The sequence below is a fragment of the Poecilia formosa genome, unplaced genomic scaffold (assembly GCF_000485575.1).
Source record: "Poecilia formosa unplaced genomic scaffold, Poecilia_formosa-5.1.2 Scaffold356, whole genome shotgun sequence".
NCBI lineage: Eukaryota > Metazoa > Chordata > Actinopteri > Cyprinodontiformes > Poeciliidae > Poecilia > Poecilia formosa.
The window spans coordinates 309,216-324,849 of NW_006800295.1; the positions used below are offsets into that span (position 1 = coordinate 309,216).

The window sequence follows — 15,634 nt, forward strand, 5'->3', positions numbered from 1 at the left end:
AAAATCTAAAACTTTTGTTTTTTTTCCTAGATACTCGTGATGTTCACACGGTCTTTTTCATTGTTGTTTGGGAGACGATTTATCTGAATTCTTCATTAGGAGGTGAGCAATCTTGGCAGCACAAAAAAAGAATTTTGTTTCACTTCCCCCACCACCCTATCTAATAAGCCTGCGGCACGTTTGACAGCGCTCTGTTTTGAGTGAGTAAAGTTGTGGAAGCGCTGGGATAGTGGCAGCAAAGGGAGCTTGTTAAAAAAATGACAGCTCTGCCTTTCATGAGAAATAAGTGTGCACACAACTGAACGCATGCTGTGCGAGGATCTACAGGCACTGTACAAGTTTTGCGCTAAACATGCTTCCCTGCTGCTGGGATGGTGGAGCGGGACTGAAAGGACGTCCACGAACTCAGCACGAGTTCTTTCGTGCCACATAAAGTTATTTTCTGTAAAAGATATTTGACAAAATGACCACAGGCACTCAAGTGTACACTGTGATTTTTATTCCACCAGTCAAACTTTTGTCTCATTTGTAAATGAGTTGTTCAATATGAAATGTGGCTCACAAAAATGAAAGGGACAGATAAGTAAACAAAAAAAAATCATCAAGTCACAACTGACATCTCATGTTTTATTCGCTGAGGCAAAAGAAGTTAAAAGTATTACAGATTAAGTGAGATCTGTGCTCTAGTTCTCTCTGACATACAGAAATTCCTTGATTTCAGTGCAGCCAGGCTTGAACAGAAAGGCATTTGAACCTGAGGACATTGGTTTGACAGCTACTCTCTTGTGAGTTGTCCCACAGTGCTTTACAGTGTACCTGCAGCTACCTCCAGATTGCAGGCATTCGATCTTCAACCCCGAATTTGCCCTCGCCATCACATTTCATCCATTTTGAGGCGGACTGCCGTGAAAGGCAAATGATTACAATCTGCTCCCCTGATTGAACTCGGCTAACCTTTCTGTAACAAATGTCTCAAAAATAAGCACCAGTAAATGTCACACTATTCCCTTTTCTTCCACTGGAAGGGCTGAGGGGTCCAAACCGCACTGCTTCATCTGGACAGCAATATCAAACAGGTAATCATAGCATTCACACCTGTAAAACACAATGATTTAGGGAAATAATTAACATAAAAAGCAGAATGTCAATGTGTTTGCTTAACTATAATAAAACAAATATATTGTATATGCTAGGTTAGATTTATTAGGGATACACTTGCTGGAAAAAATAAATGCTCACATTGTTTTTGCTTTTTCCCAAGACTCTCCCCAAACATAAACACCATGCCGGCGAACAAGAACTGCGCATGAGTCCGGGTATTCTTCCATCGCTCGGGCCATCCTGTCTTTCAAGTCCTTCTCCTCTGGTGTGTTTTCAATAATAGGAACTACCAGCATGTCATCATACCTACAAAAGCCAAGTATAAAAAAACAAAAAGGCACAAATTATTGAAACCTTCTGAAGCTGTACATTTTATAGCAAGAATCTCAGTCCCTAGAAAAGCATCATCACACCTTGAAATGTTCCACATCGCAGGCTGTTACAACCACAAACTACAATACACTTATAAAAATCTGAAAAGAGCAAAGTGTGTTGCTATTTAGCCTCTTTGAATCTGATATTCCTGATTAAAATTAAGTCTATATTTCTTCAGGAACCACCTCATTTCTAAATAGAGAAGCAACTGCATATAGTCTAATGTCTATACACATAAAGCTGTTCTGGGAAAGCCTCAGAGGTTTGTTAGAAAAAAAAGTACGAATGAACAATGAATCATGAAGACCAGGAAACACACCAGAGAGGACTGAGGAAAAGTCCTGGGTACATCAGCAGGGTCAAGTCATAAAACATTCTCCCAAACTGTGCTAATTAGAAGACAAACCTAGAAGAAAACCTGTTAAAGAGAAATGTAGTTGCACAAAGTTTTGACTCAGGGGAGCTGGATATAAATGCCCGTTACACTTTTCAGAATCTTTAATAAAATTTCAAAAACTGAGCATTGTTATGCTATGGCCTCAAAATTATTACTTTGTTTGGCCAAGCACATAAAGTACATGAAACCTTTTGGTCTGTGACATGACAAGATGTAAGAAAGCTAAAGGGCATGAACTTTTTTACAATCCACTGTTAACTACCATAAAGTTTCTTTGATACAAACAACATATAATTCTGGCTTTGCACTTAAATAGTCATTAGAAATATTGTCGAGAAAAGTCGAGATCATCCCACTTCCCCTTTTAGTTTAATAGTGACAATAAATAAAGTTATCTTTGAAATTAATTACACAGGTGACATCATACCCAACAGTAGAGTCAGACTGTAATGAAATTAATCTGGTTGTGTGTGTTGTTATTGCGTCCTGCATACTTTGCTTTAATTCTTATTTTTTCTATCTGATCATAAAACAAATCATAGTCAGATAGAAAGAGTTTCATGAAAGAGGAAGTAAGCTTCCAGCAGGTTTCCTGAAGAAAGAGGAAAAAAGCTTCCAGCCTGCAAAAGTATAAGAATAGATTAGACTATTCCTTGTTTCAAAGGATTAAAGGTTTAAATAATACAATTTAAACATTTTGAGTAATTTGATAAGACCCAAATTAAAATACTTATATTAATATTGGGTTATTTATAAGAATACTTACACTTGTGGAAATACTTACAAGTAAAACAAGTAACAGTAATTTTGGTATTAAATAATTAGAATAACGGAGTATTCTTGGTTTCTTTTCAGAACATCATCTGTAAAAACTCACATTATGGTTATAATGAGAGTAACTAACAGAGTGGGTCCAGGTATTATGGTTATCATAATATTATATATGAATGTTGAATCAAAGCTAAACTAAAAGGTTTTAAATCTGATTTTGACATTTGAACTTGAAATGGTGTAAAAGGTGTAACTGTAATTAAAGATCACCAATGTCGTGTTGGAGGTAGATGGTAGGTGAAAGGTCAGGGAAAAGCATAACAGATAACAAGAGCCTGAGAGGAATGAGTAATCTTGTACTTTTGATTTCTCTTGATTGAAAGAATGATTGATTATAAGAGAAGTGTTAATTAGAAGTAAAAGCAGTCTAATATAGAAGGTCTTATTCATATATGCCGATTTATTTGACATATGATCTGACTTCATCTGACATGTATTTCAGGTATTTTGATTTTGGTTGACGTGTTATGGGTCTAACTAATTATGCGGTGTCTATATTTCAGTGGAATGATTTTTAGTAATCAAATGTTAATTTTTGGGTATTGGAAATATAAATCAGATTAGAGTTAAAGTAAAAGAGGCTTTTTGGGTGAGACATACTTACTGTTGACAAGCAGAGTAAAAACATTAAAAAGAAGAAGTATAAACTAGAGGTGTGCCGATCGATTGGCCACCGATCATAATCGGCCGATTTCCGTGAAAAAGTGAATGATCGGTGATCGCCGATCACGAACTCTTGTTGCCAATCACACAAACCGATCACCTGCATCTCATTTCGCAGCCTGCCTGTGCAGCTGGTCTGCTCTTTACTTCACACTGCGCAAACGCTCAGCAAGAAATCCTAACAAATTGATGTGAAACTATAACGCACTGAGTGAATGGAGAAGTTTGCGTCTTGCGGCGGAAAACTGAAGCACGTCAAAATGCATCAACACGACAAATCTAATATGGCATAAAAACAATGCCATACTTGACGGAGTTTGGCTACATCGAGGCTCACTGCAGTAAAAATAGACATATGGAGCGATCAGACAGCAATATACATCTCTCTTTTCCTGTGTTGTCTGCTGCATTTTTCATTTCAGGCAATAAGTGAAGCAAAACAATAATTTTCATTATGTTTAAGACAAAACAAATTGGATAGTTGAGTAGTTTGCTTTGGTTAAAATCTTCGTAAAGATAAACTAACTGTGGAAAACCACAACATGGACATTTCAGAAGCAGTGCAGACAAGTCTTAAATGTTAACAAATCCAATCAACCATCAGATGAGTGCGCGTCAGGTTCACTGGGAAAAATAATGGAAAGACGGGGCCATGTAGGCACACTGTCAGAGAAAATTCTGGCAAACACTTATTATGGGGAAATAGTATGTGCATGCAGTGAATCAGATGTACGATGATTTATGCCTTTCCCAGGAGTGGTGAAGGACAAAAGCCAAGTCTGTTGATTTCAAAAAGCAAAAAAAAAAAAAAAAAAAAAGCAGCATAACCAGAGGAGGGTGAAAGTTTCCACCATAAAATTTCACAGCGGATGAACCTGCTTCAGAGCAACACATTGATAAATTAACTTCGGAGGGCAAGTTTTCATTTAAATTACAAATGTTTGCCGATGAGCCAAATGTTTCTCTTTTACCAGGAGATTAAACCTTTCTCCTGACTTTACTAATGCTTGCTGCTTGATTACATACCGATAGTTTGTGCCTGAGGTGCCCTTACGAATCCCCTTTATCATCTCTTGGTGTGTTATCCTGAATTCTTTGCCAGGATACAGCAGCGTTGTCATGACAGCAGCCTTGGAGTGGGTGTGTATAACTGCCTGTGCCCCTGAGTTTTAGCAAAGGGAAAAACAATTTCAGGTTTTTAAGTGTTGTACTCCAGTATATTCTCTCTTAGATATTATTTATGGTCCATCTTAAGGAATAAAGTATAATACATGGTGAAATATGAAAGAAAAAAACTAAATTGTATATGACTTGTTGTTAATGACTGACCATCAATTTGAAGTGAGAGATTTTTTTGAAATACTGACCATTGTTGACTTTGCCTTTATTAGTGGACATTATTTAATGTTTTAATGGTTTTTTTATGAAAACTGCAGCATTTCTTAAAATCACAACTTCCACATGTAAGATATGTGAGATTAACCTATGGTCTTATTAGGCATTTCCTGGAGATTTTTGCTAGCTATCATATGATTATCATGCAGGTTAGCTGTGGGCAAGATAACCGCTTCTAAATTCCCTGTTTTTCCCAAAAAGTTCTGAAGCAAAGCAAAGACACAGCTGGGAAAGGGAAAGGATAAGTGATACAAGCAAGTGGTAGGGAAACTTAAGCAACATGTCTTCAAGCATGAACATTGTTGCTACAAGTTCAGTTTAAAATGAACCAGCAAAAAAAGGATCTAAAACCAGTCTGACTCAAACTCCCTGCAGCACATTTCATTTATCTGATCATTAAGTCTTGAATACATTAAGCTGACAAAGTGCTGTAATAAATAGGCAACTTTGTAACAACTTCCATTCACCTCATCTGATGTGATTTTATTTTCAGTGGATATTGGACATAATTTGAGATGAGATTCTAATTGCATTATAATCTTGGTTAAACTAAACCCTGTTTTGCGATGTCACAGCATTTGTACAAAACTTAAAAATAAAAATGTATAAAACAATCTTTTTAGTAAAACTGAAAATGACAATATTATTCATACCAATAAAAACATCTAAATTTATCTGACATGTATTTTGAGCATGGGTAATTAGCCACGCTATCTGCTCAGGTAGCCAGCATGTAGTTGGTTTTTTAACAGATCTGCTGCTCATGGCTTACCACTGTAGTTTTAAAAACAGTGATATGTGAGGTCTTTTAATCTTCTTACCATCTGAAACATTTTCAAGAGCTGACTTTGTTTTGTTTTTTTTGTTACAAAGAAAAAGCGTAGTACCCTTCATTTTGCCAGCTGACAGGCAGTGCTACATTACTCTATGCTCCATATAACCAGAGAAAACTGATCACTGGAAATTTCTCTGGCATCTCATTAAAAGAACTTTAATCTGTAAGAAAAGCAGGAAAGAAAGTTGGAACTAACACTTTAAAGCTTTTATATACTTCAATAACTCCAACTAGCTCTTGTTATATTATCATAAATAATTTAACAGTGAGGGACAAACAACTCATTGCAACACACAGCTCCCATTCAAAAGAACTCTTTATGCACAAAATATTAGATCAATACAACTTTCACCTACCATATTTTCACTTACAAATGAAGCCCTGCATGTGTTTGCTATAGACCCTAACCTTTAGGATTAAATCTATAACAAGCTTTAAAGAAAATTCATAAAATTTGAATCTCCAGTTTCATTCTCTTCTTAAAGTATGCTGTCTTTTGGTAAGAAAAAAAAAAAAAAAAGAATAAGATGGCCACTGACAAACTCAAATTGCAGTTCAGACATCGACAGGTCCATTCCTCACACCCTATAATTTAAATTCTCCTCCAGTCTTTTGCTGAAGTTTAAAGTTTATGGAACTTTAAAATGAATGATTGCACTCAAAATGGATGACTTGTAACGTTCATATTAAAAGGTGCAGATGGGTAGAAACAGGTTAGCATAAGTGTGACGCCATGTGTGAGGAGTGACTAACCTCTCATGGTGTAGGCGTTCATAAAAAGTGGCGTACACTGGCTTTTCTTCAACTCCTTCCAAGCAGGAGGACAACTGATATCTCTCTCTTCTGCATCACACACAAACATATCTTCTGGCTGAATACAACCAGAGATAAAGCATGAGAAACAGCCACAGAGTTACTGAGAAATGTGAGTCATCTTTATTGTGAACACTTTATAGTTAGGTTGAAAACTACTCACCTGTATTCTCTCCTTCTGAACGCCTGATGGTGCAATGTAGATCTGATCACTGTGAGTTATAGAGATGTGGTTATAAATTATTGTCAGGAGAAGAAAGAAAAAGCTGCAACATTGCCAAGAGCATGAAGTTTTCTTTGAACTAAGCTTGTGTTTTCCCTGCCTTGTAAAAAAAAAATGCCATCATAAAACGTGGGGGAAAAAAATCCCCCATTACAAACCCCACATCCTAAATTATGTTAACTCTCGCTTCTCTGTTACATTAGATTTGAATTTCTGTCAACAACTGACATAGAAGGTAAATATGATTACTATGCATGTCAACAGATCTTATTCTCCCACTACTGCATTGAATTTGCTGCGGAAATTCATATTACCTAGGCTCGGTGGCAGCATCTAATAGAAGAGAGTCTGCAATGAAATGTAAATAAATGCAGAACTTCAGCATTAAATCGAAGGTGTTAGATGATCCTCTCTAAATATTTGGAATAATCTTGTTGTAGAGTGTTAACGTTTCCAAATAGAATGCAAAGGATGAAGCTATTGTAGTGAAGTCTATCGAGCAAACGTGTCCAGAGAAAGAGGCATTTTATTGATTTTGATAGTATGGTTTGACAAGGTAGCCTTAGTCTGTGACTCATTTCTGAGTCAAACCAAAACTGCAGCCGGGGGATTGAAACTTAAAATTCAGGCCTGCACTCACATTACAAAAGAAAAAAGCATTTTCTTTATATCATCCTATAACATTAGGATAATATCCACTCAATTGCTTGATCAATTTAACCTCTGCTTGCAAAAATCTTGTTTGCGTTACCTGAAGGAATCCAATTGTTTATCATCTGAAAACACAATGAGGAGATAATAAATGTTGGGCCCAGACTCATTCTTTAAAGGCAGTGTTATTTCAAATTTAGATTTTTTTTAAGAGGTTGAAAAAACAGCCTCTGCAAAGGGTCTATGCTGCAGAGCGACTAAGAATTTTGTATGGGAATCTCGGGCATAGTCATTAAACAAGATGAAAGGGAAATTCTTCTTTGACTCATTTTAGCGTTTCAGTGTTTTTCTGTCTGACTGAAATACCAATGCACATGGAGCAGCAGTCAGTGAGTCTTATTTAGCTTATTGGAGGTTTCATCATGATCCCTTGTTGACTTCAATAAACGTCTGCAATTCTACATTTCAAACAGAGATTTGCTAATGGGCGGTACTTTCTTTGTAGCAGCCAAAACCACAGATTTCATTCAAGTAAGTAATAACCTGTCAAAGCCTTCAATTTCAATTCCAGTTTGTTGTAACAGAATTGTTGCCTTTACCTTCAATTTGCAAACACTGCCTTGACCTCCTACTGAACTTTATACAGCTAATTCATAAAAAGAACTTGATATTTGGCACTGTTGGGCACTTGCAACAAGTTATATGACATCAGAACAGGAGGGCAGATGAAAGAAATTTTCTTAATTAAAGTAGATGGAATAGACAATCACAGACGGACGACAAAGAATAAAAATAAACCCACATTACTCAGCGGCAAATATATCCATATACGAACCCTCGTCTCAAACTGATCCCACCACCAGTCCCTGTCACCCATCCAAGCTGGTAGAAGAGCCGGCATAACTCGGGAATAAGAACACGGGGATGCTCCTTCTCCTGCAACACACACACACACACACACACACACACACACAAAACCACTCACTAAGGAATAAGGGAATTATGGTTGAACAATGTCATTTCAGAGGTGCCATAACAGCAGAAATGGGAGCAATAACATATAAAATATTTTTATAAGTTGTTTTTATAGACAAATAACACATTCCAAAGAAATAGTATTATGTATTTTCCAGGCACAGAGTGCCATTTAATAGCACAATCCAGCAACTATTACATTTAATTTAGAGAGTAAATCAAAACATTGTTTTTGTCAGTTTCACTTTATTTATTTTTAAATTGACTGTTATACTCCTAATTCCAGTGACTGAACAAAATAAAGTTCTGTTTTTACATGCTTGACCAAGCTTTTGAAGTAATTGGTGCATTTAAGTCGATTCAGCACCATTTTTCTGTATCTGATCAGTATTGGTCAATGCTAAATCTCAGATATCTGTATTGGTATCAGAAGTGAAAAAAATGGAACAGGTCAGCCTTACTTCCATTGTAATAAAAATCCTATAATCAAACATGACTTAAAAGAAACTGGACTTTGCATTGTAACGCCTTGAAATTGGAACTCTGTTGCTTTAAGAAACTCCTGGTCTTTCAGAGACTCCGCCTTCAGCACGTCATCACAACAATATGTCTCCATTGAATCTTTAATATTGTTCTTAGGAGCGTTGTGCCGAGAAGGAGCTTATATGATGAGCTCGGCATATGCGCAGCTCCACCAGGTGTTTGCTGATTGCTGATGCCACTAGTCTGGAGGAGTTGAGTGGGGAGGTGTGGTCTGTGAGGCGGAAGCTTGGCTTGGAGACTGAAGCTCCAAGGAGAAGCTGTGTGGAAAAGGAGGAATGGCTGCCATGCCCACAGGTGATTAAAGGATTTCTCAAACATACATAATACCCCAACTTTACATATGACTTGATCAGTGCATATGTGATAAAGATGTCCTGAATTCTGTGCTCATAATTTATGAAAACTATATTCCAGACTAACTACGTAGAAAATGCTCCACTTTGTCAAAAAAGACAAAATAAAACATAATCTACCTTCAAGAGACACCTTTTCTCAATGAATTTAGGCATTTAGACACGGCAGGGACAACTTGCTGAAGTCCAACTTGAGTACAAAAACAAGAAATAAAAGAGATTTAAAGGACTTTGAATAGCTAAGGCCTAACAGTCTGCTATGAGTGTTTCAAAGACTGCTGATCTGCTAGGATTTTCAGGAACATCCATCAGTGGGGTTTACAGAGAGCAATCGGAAATAGAGAAAATATCCAGTGAGTAGCATTTGTGTGAACAAAAATACCCTATTGATGTCGGAGGAGAATTAGCAGACTGGTTTGATGAGACAGAGAGGCAGCTGACCAAAACTGGACAATAACAGATTGGAAATACATCAACTTTGTTGAGTCTGGGTTTCAGTTGCGACATTCAGACAGGAAGGTCAGAATCTGGCATAAACAACATGAAAACAAGAATCTAACATGCTCCAAATCACTAATTCAGGCTGCTGGATGTGCAAAAATGTGGAGAACATTTTCTTGGCCCACTCAGGGGTTTATTACTAATTGATAATCAATTAAACATGACAGTGTACCTACAGATTGGTGTTGAACATTTCTACTCTTTCATCTTCTAATTTATGAGATTAAACTCTTGACCAGGGGGGCCCAAAGTGAGCCCCCGAAATGATACAAATTGGTCCCATCAGTGAAGGTAGTTGGTACAGACAGATTTTTATTTTTTTTATTTTTAATTAGGACAAAACTATGGCTCACATCTTAAAATCTTCTTGCAAAAATGTTAGCTATAGCACAAAGTATTCATCTTTTCATAACTAGCTTTCTGCTTTACTTTTTCATAGTAAATAATACCACATCTTTCCACTGAATAGTACACTGCGGATCTTGGCCCACCAAAATCTGCGTTTAATTAAATTAATAAAACTTGGCTAAATACAGTGTTTTCAAATAAAGAAACAACTAAATCATGTTTTTATTGCTGAAAATAGACACTTTTTTTGAGTTTCCTTCTATCAAGTCCAAATTAAATTAGTTAAGTGGTTCACTTTCTTTTAATATGGAAAAAATGCCAAATGTTCTAGAAGTTTTGGACTACAACCATTGACACATTTCTTTCCTACAAAAAAATGATAATAATAATAATAATAATAATAATAATAATAATAATAATAATAATAATAAAATCGGACCATTTTATTTCAGTTGTACCTCAAGAGTAAAGTAGACACCTTTTATAACAATAAAGTCCAGATTCCGGACAAAAACAACAGATAGCTTGAAAGAGATAAAGAAATTCATTTTAATCAAAAGACAAAAACCAACACTGGACTGAGGAGGAAGGTTGCAGTTTCAGCTTTCAAGCATCTACAACCCTATTTTGAAACTCATTCCAAAGAAATTACATAAGCAATACCATCATGATTCAAGTGACCAAGCAAACAACCCACTCCAAACAAAAGACCCAAACGAGCCAGGTGAGGAATGAACGGGCTGTTGATTAAGGGGAATGCTTCAAGGAAGATGGGCCTCCATGTGCTTACAAAACAGCAAGTTGCTCAACTTCAAGCCTCCAGAATTGACAAAGAATCACAGACGAGTGTTGAAACGTTTTCAGGAAACCCAAACAAAAGTCTGGATGCATTCAATTTAAACCTGTTGTAGAAAAAGATTCCATGTTTAAATTAATGTTCAGAACATAAAGAAAAAAAAAATCTCAATAAAGTTTTTTCTGATTTCAGTTTTTAAAATAGGTTTTATTTCTTTATTTTTTTGCCCTTTGAGAACTCTTGGTCCATGTTACAAAAAGTACTTTGAACATCCGTGCTCTAGACCTGAGGGGCCATTTGCTGTGTTTCCATTGACCATACAATTGCGCAATTTGACAAACCAAAAATAAATTTGCTGAAACTACATGTCCATTTCAAACTCTTTTTTTTTTTTTTTGATAAAGTTTTGGCACTAGGATGAGATGTGTTGAAGCAAACAGAAGTCTTAAAGTTGTATAACTCTGGCCCTTGAGGACTTGAATTACATTTGGAATTTCTGTTCTAAAACTTCCAGGAGGATAAAACACCATGTAACAAAGTTAAAATGAACTCAAACCACTTTTTTGGACACAAGGATGACTCTTCCAGTAGTATCCACATAAACAAGCCAAGATCTCATTACAGCAGAGTGCCTTTGGGATGTGGAGCAGCTGAAAAATCTGCAGAAACTCTGTGATGTTGTCACGTTAATATAGAAAAAAAAATCTCTGACAAATGTGTCTAACACTCAACTAAATCTATAATAAAAAATGTTAATGTAGTTTTAAAGGTAAAAGAGAGCCCAACTATGCTTTAATTTTTATTGTAAAACAATAAAAAAATTGGTAACCTGAATGGATTTGCAAAAAGTCACTAATAGTAAAACTTTAATCAAATTTGGAGACTGAAATCACAAGGATCTCAATTTGAGTATTTAAGATAAAAAAAAAATAATAATAAAAAAAAACACTGATCAGAATGATTAAACTGCCTGAAAAGTTTCTAATATCTTATCTTGTCTCTTCTTACTATAATCTACATTCACAACATAAAATGTTCATAACATAAATTAGTGCAGCTGTCTCATTTCTTAATTATCAGTTGATGTAGTAGAGTAACACTTGTAAATACATCTCTCGACATTTGTGTGTTTGTTCCTATAAAAAATTAACAAATTGACTACACTAAAAAATTACAGACTCATGAGACGGTTAGTGCAGCCAAGGTCAGTAAACCAGTTATTAGCAGGAAATGATTTTTTTTTCCCCCTTCTCACTACTCTTTGGCATGCACAATGTTAGTGTTGCAGTTTATGTTGAGATTTTGGCTGAGATGTGATTTTTCCTTCTTTCCTTTTTTTTAGGTAAGGTTCTTTAGAAGCTCTTATGCAATTTTGGCACCGTACTTTGAGGCGTTATCATGCTGGCATGCAGCGCTTCTGCCAAGCTTCTGCAGACTGGGAGTCATCTTGTCAGACAGAATTTTGGCATTTTCTCATGCAAACATGCAAACTGCAGTCGACTTGGCTAGAATTACTGTAGGATTAACTCCTTCAGAGCTCCCTAATAATAATATACTAAGACTGGTCACATCTGACCAAAAAATGTGTTGCGAAACTCAAATAGACTTATTTGTCTGCTTTGGAATCATGTCTACAGAGGTTGATGGTACATCCCTGACACTGAGTTAGGTGTCAAGTAAACTTGGATTTCCCCTCATAAACCTTGTGCCAATCCTGGAACACTTGCTAGCGTCTAACTTATTAGAACATAAGGCTTGTTTCTTACGGCCTGGTTTATTTTTCAGCTTTGAATGGACTATGTTTCAGCATTCTATCATCTCCTGGTATCCTTTTGTTTTTCCAGTCGCTGTGATCGCATTTACCATTTCATCTTTTACTTTCTGCATGCAGGCAACACACTGAAAGTAGTAGCAAGGATTTGTTGTTTAAAATTTATTTTACATCTCCACGCTGTTATTTAAAAATCACATTTGTTGTTAGTTTATAAAAGAAAATGCTCTATTTGCCTGTTTATATATATTCAGCTATAAAATAAGCTGAGACAGCATTCACCTTTTACTTGCTAAAAAGTCGACAGGATAAAAAATAAACACTTTTGTTCTTTACTCCACTCTCTACCTTCTCTTTGTATAAGCTTCAAAGCCTGTTGTGCTTATGAGTAATATTATACTTGCTTGTTTCTCTGCGGCATCTTGACACACATCTGAAGAGCCGTTGCTAGTCCCACACAAGGCCGACATCTCCTGTGAGAAAATGAGAAAACCATTAAATGCATTAGATGACAATTCAGTACCTCATTAAAAGACGTCTGTGCAATTTTTATGTCAAATAAAACAGGATTAGCACTCTTGAGTTACAAGGAAACATTGTTCTATGAAACTTAGCTTCCTGATGTCAACTAATTACCCAGTGGAAACATTTCTGTGGAAATTACAAGGAAGAGCTGGGAGGTGGAGATCTTAATTCCTTATAACTTCCTTTTGTCTTCCATCAATTTCCACTATAAGACATAAACTGTAGTTTCATATTAAACTGAAAGACAATTGTGCACCACTGGAAAATGCCCACTGTTATTTTGAATTAGTCTCCACAGTGAAAACTTGTACTATTTTTTTTTCTTCTAAAGAAAATATCTCATACATCATTACTATGCAAGCCTGTTTCTGCCACCTCTGGTAAAAAAAATAAATAAATACATAAAATAATTATCTCAAAATAATGAGATGGTATCTCAAAATCAAGATCCAGGATAAAGTGGGCATCCGCTCTCGATCCGCGTTTCCCCATCAGACATGGTTCCCACTGTGGCTGGTAACAGGTGGTTTGATTCTTGCACACACTTCCGACTTGATTGTTTGAAAAAACAAAAAACAAAAAAAAAACCTTTATTTCTTTTTCAAATATCGACAACATAGTTACTAAAAATCTCTTACAACTTAGTTGAAAACAAAAGTTAACTTAATCTGACGTTTCAAGTTCAAGAAGTGGTCCAAAAAATAATTTTACAAAAATCCATCATGTGTGGGTCAGGGGCAGTCAAAGTTCATTCAGTTATTCAAATATATTACTTAGAGACAAAGCATTAATATATAATGAACATACTGATTACAGTGATGATTCCTTTCATGTTAGTGTTTTTCCTTTTTTAGGTGTAATAGCTGCAAAGGAATTAGCAGTTGGTCCATATCATGTACATGGCTGGCAGTTTAAGGGGGGTACTATAAGTTGTATTCCCATTTATTGTGATTTTGTAGGAAATGATTTAAAGGTTAAAATCGGGAGATTATAAATATATAACTTCGCTGCTCTGACTTGTATGAAGTTATTTACTTTTTGTTGCAAATCTGGACTGGAATTATATATTTCTAAAACACTAAGGATCCAAAACAGTGACCATGTATGCTTTGTTGCAAGTAGTTGTCTCTGTCATAGTGACTTGAGTAAACGCAATCCAAGATTCTTCTTGCATCAGAAATGTGTGACTAATGGGAGTTTCGGTCCAACTTGGGTCCCGGTCAAACACAGGTGGAGCCCTTCAGCTATAATAAAAAGCCAGTTTTCACTTGGTGAGAATCTATTGCTTATATAGTTTTACAACTGAATTGTTTCCAATGAAAGATTTCTGACTCTACATGTCAGAACACAGACTCTTTGATGAGCCATGCCATCATTAAAGTATGCAAATCTTTATAGAGGGTGAAATGCGATCATGAGATGAAACTTTAATAAGAATATCCCAGTTTAAGGACTACCAACTGACACATACCTGAAGAGAACATGGAGCTTAATATAAATGGCTGGCATAACTAAATTTGGTCCATAAAACAAATTAACTTGCAGCAAATAAAAAGTAATTGCGTCTGATTAATCCTACCTGCTCAGGAACAGGGCGGCATGATATCAGGAAAACAAAAGCAAATATTGCTGAATATAGAACAATTATCCCACATTTCTCTCATTCCTCTCCATTACAGCGAAAGGCACAATGCCACAGAAATGCCAAAGTGTTCTGATCTTGGCAACTAAGATTCATATCTAGTGTGGGGATATGAGACTATACAAATGGCCAAATATACTAATGAAAAACACTGATTTATTTAATACAAGGCACCAGAAATATTAGTCTGCCAATATTGCATCCAAGCTGCCCTTTGTTACAGTAATATTGCGGACATTGGCGTTGCGATAATGACTGCTAATTCACTTTACTGTGCAAATATAAAAGCAATAATGTATATTATTATAAACTTATGTTTACTCCAATTTGTTACTATAAAGGGGATCCTGCAACGACAGTCTGTGGATAAAAGGCCAGTTTTTTCTTGATCTTCATTGTTAGTTTTGCATTTGAATATTTTATTTTATTTTTTCCCCCTTTTTGGTATTTTTTTTTTTATATACTCTGTTTTGGTAGTTATTTTATATGCCCTCATATACTTATAAGGTTTGCCTAAAAAGTCAACTGGACAGCTGCAGCTGCTGTTCTCACTAAAACATCACCCCAGTTCTAGTTCTTGGATTGGCTCTCTGTAGCTAAGTGGTTTCCAAACCCCCCTCCCCCCCCCATGGATTACAAATGGCTGTCTGGTTGAACCACGCTGTGAGGGGTGGGGGGAAGGAGAGAGATAGAAAGAGGATTCTTAGAGACTCCCTGTTTCTAAGAGGGGGGGGGGATGAATGTACGTAACTGAACATAGATAACATCGGTAGCCTACAGGCTACTTGTTAAGCTTAAGGTGCTGTATTAATATTAGCTAGTCATCTTTTAGCTAACAGTACCTGCATCCAACAGCTTTACTCAACTCAGTCGGTTAGTTTGGGGGAAAAACTGTG

The 15,634-nt window shown here is 36.1% G+C and overlaps 1 protein-coding gene across 3 annotated transcripts in view; it reads right to left on the reverse strand.

Annotated features, from left to right (window-relative positions):
• Positions 1-482: 482 nt before the first annotated feature.
• Positions 483-15,634, reverse strand: part of apip (APAF1 interacting protein) — a 16,987-nt gene continuing 1,835 nt past the window's right edge. For 2 of the 3 annotated variants that reach the window (XM_007574561.2, XM_007574562.2), the window contains exons 2-8: positions 12,976-13,044; positions 8,120-8,220; positions 6,574-6,622; positions 6,351-6,468; positions 4,394-4,529; positions 1,240-1,407; positions 483-1,095 (exon numbers count right to left, since the gene is read on the reverse strand). In XM_007574561.2, coding sequence (XP_007574623.1) covers positions 996-1,095; positions 1,240-1,407; positions 4,394-4,529; positions 6,351-6,468; positions 6,574-6,622; positions 8,120-8,220; positions 12,976-13,044 — 741 coding nt within the window. In that variant the 3' untranslated portion in view covers positions 483-995. Of the gene's footprint in view, positions 1,096-1,239; positions 1,408-4,393; positions 4,530-6,350; positions 6,469-6,573; positions 6,623-8,119; positions 8,221-12,975; positions 13,045-14,675; positions 15,120-15,634 lie in introns of those variants that run through there. The other variant, XM_016662050.1, reaches the window with a different exon arrangement.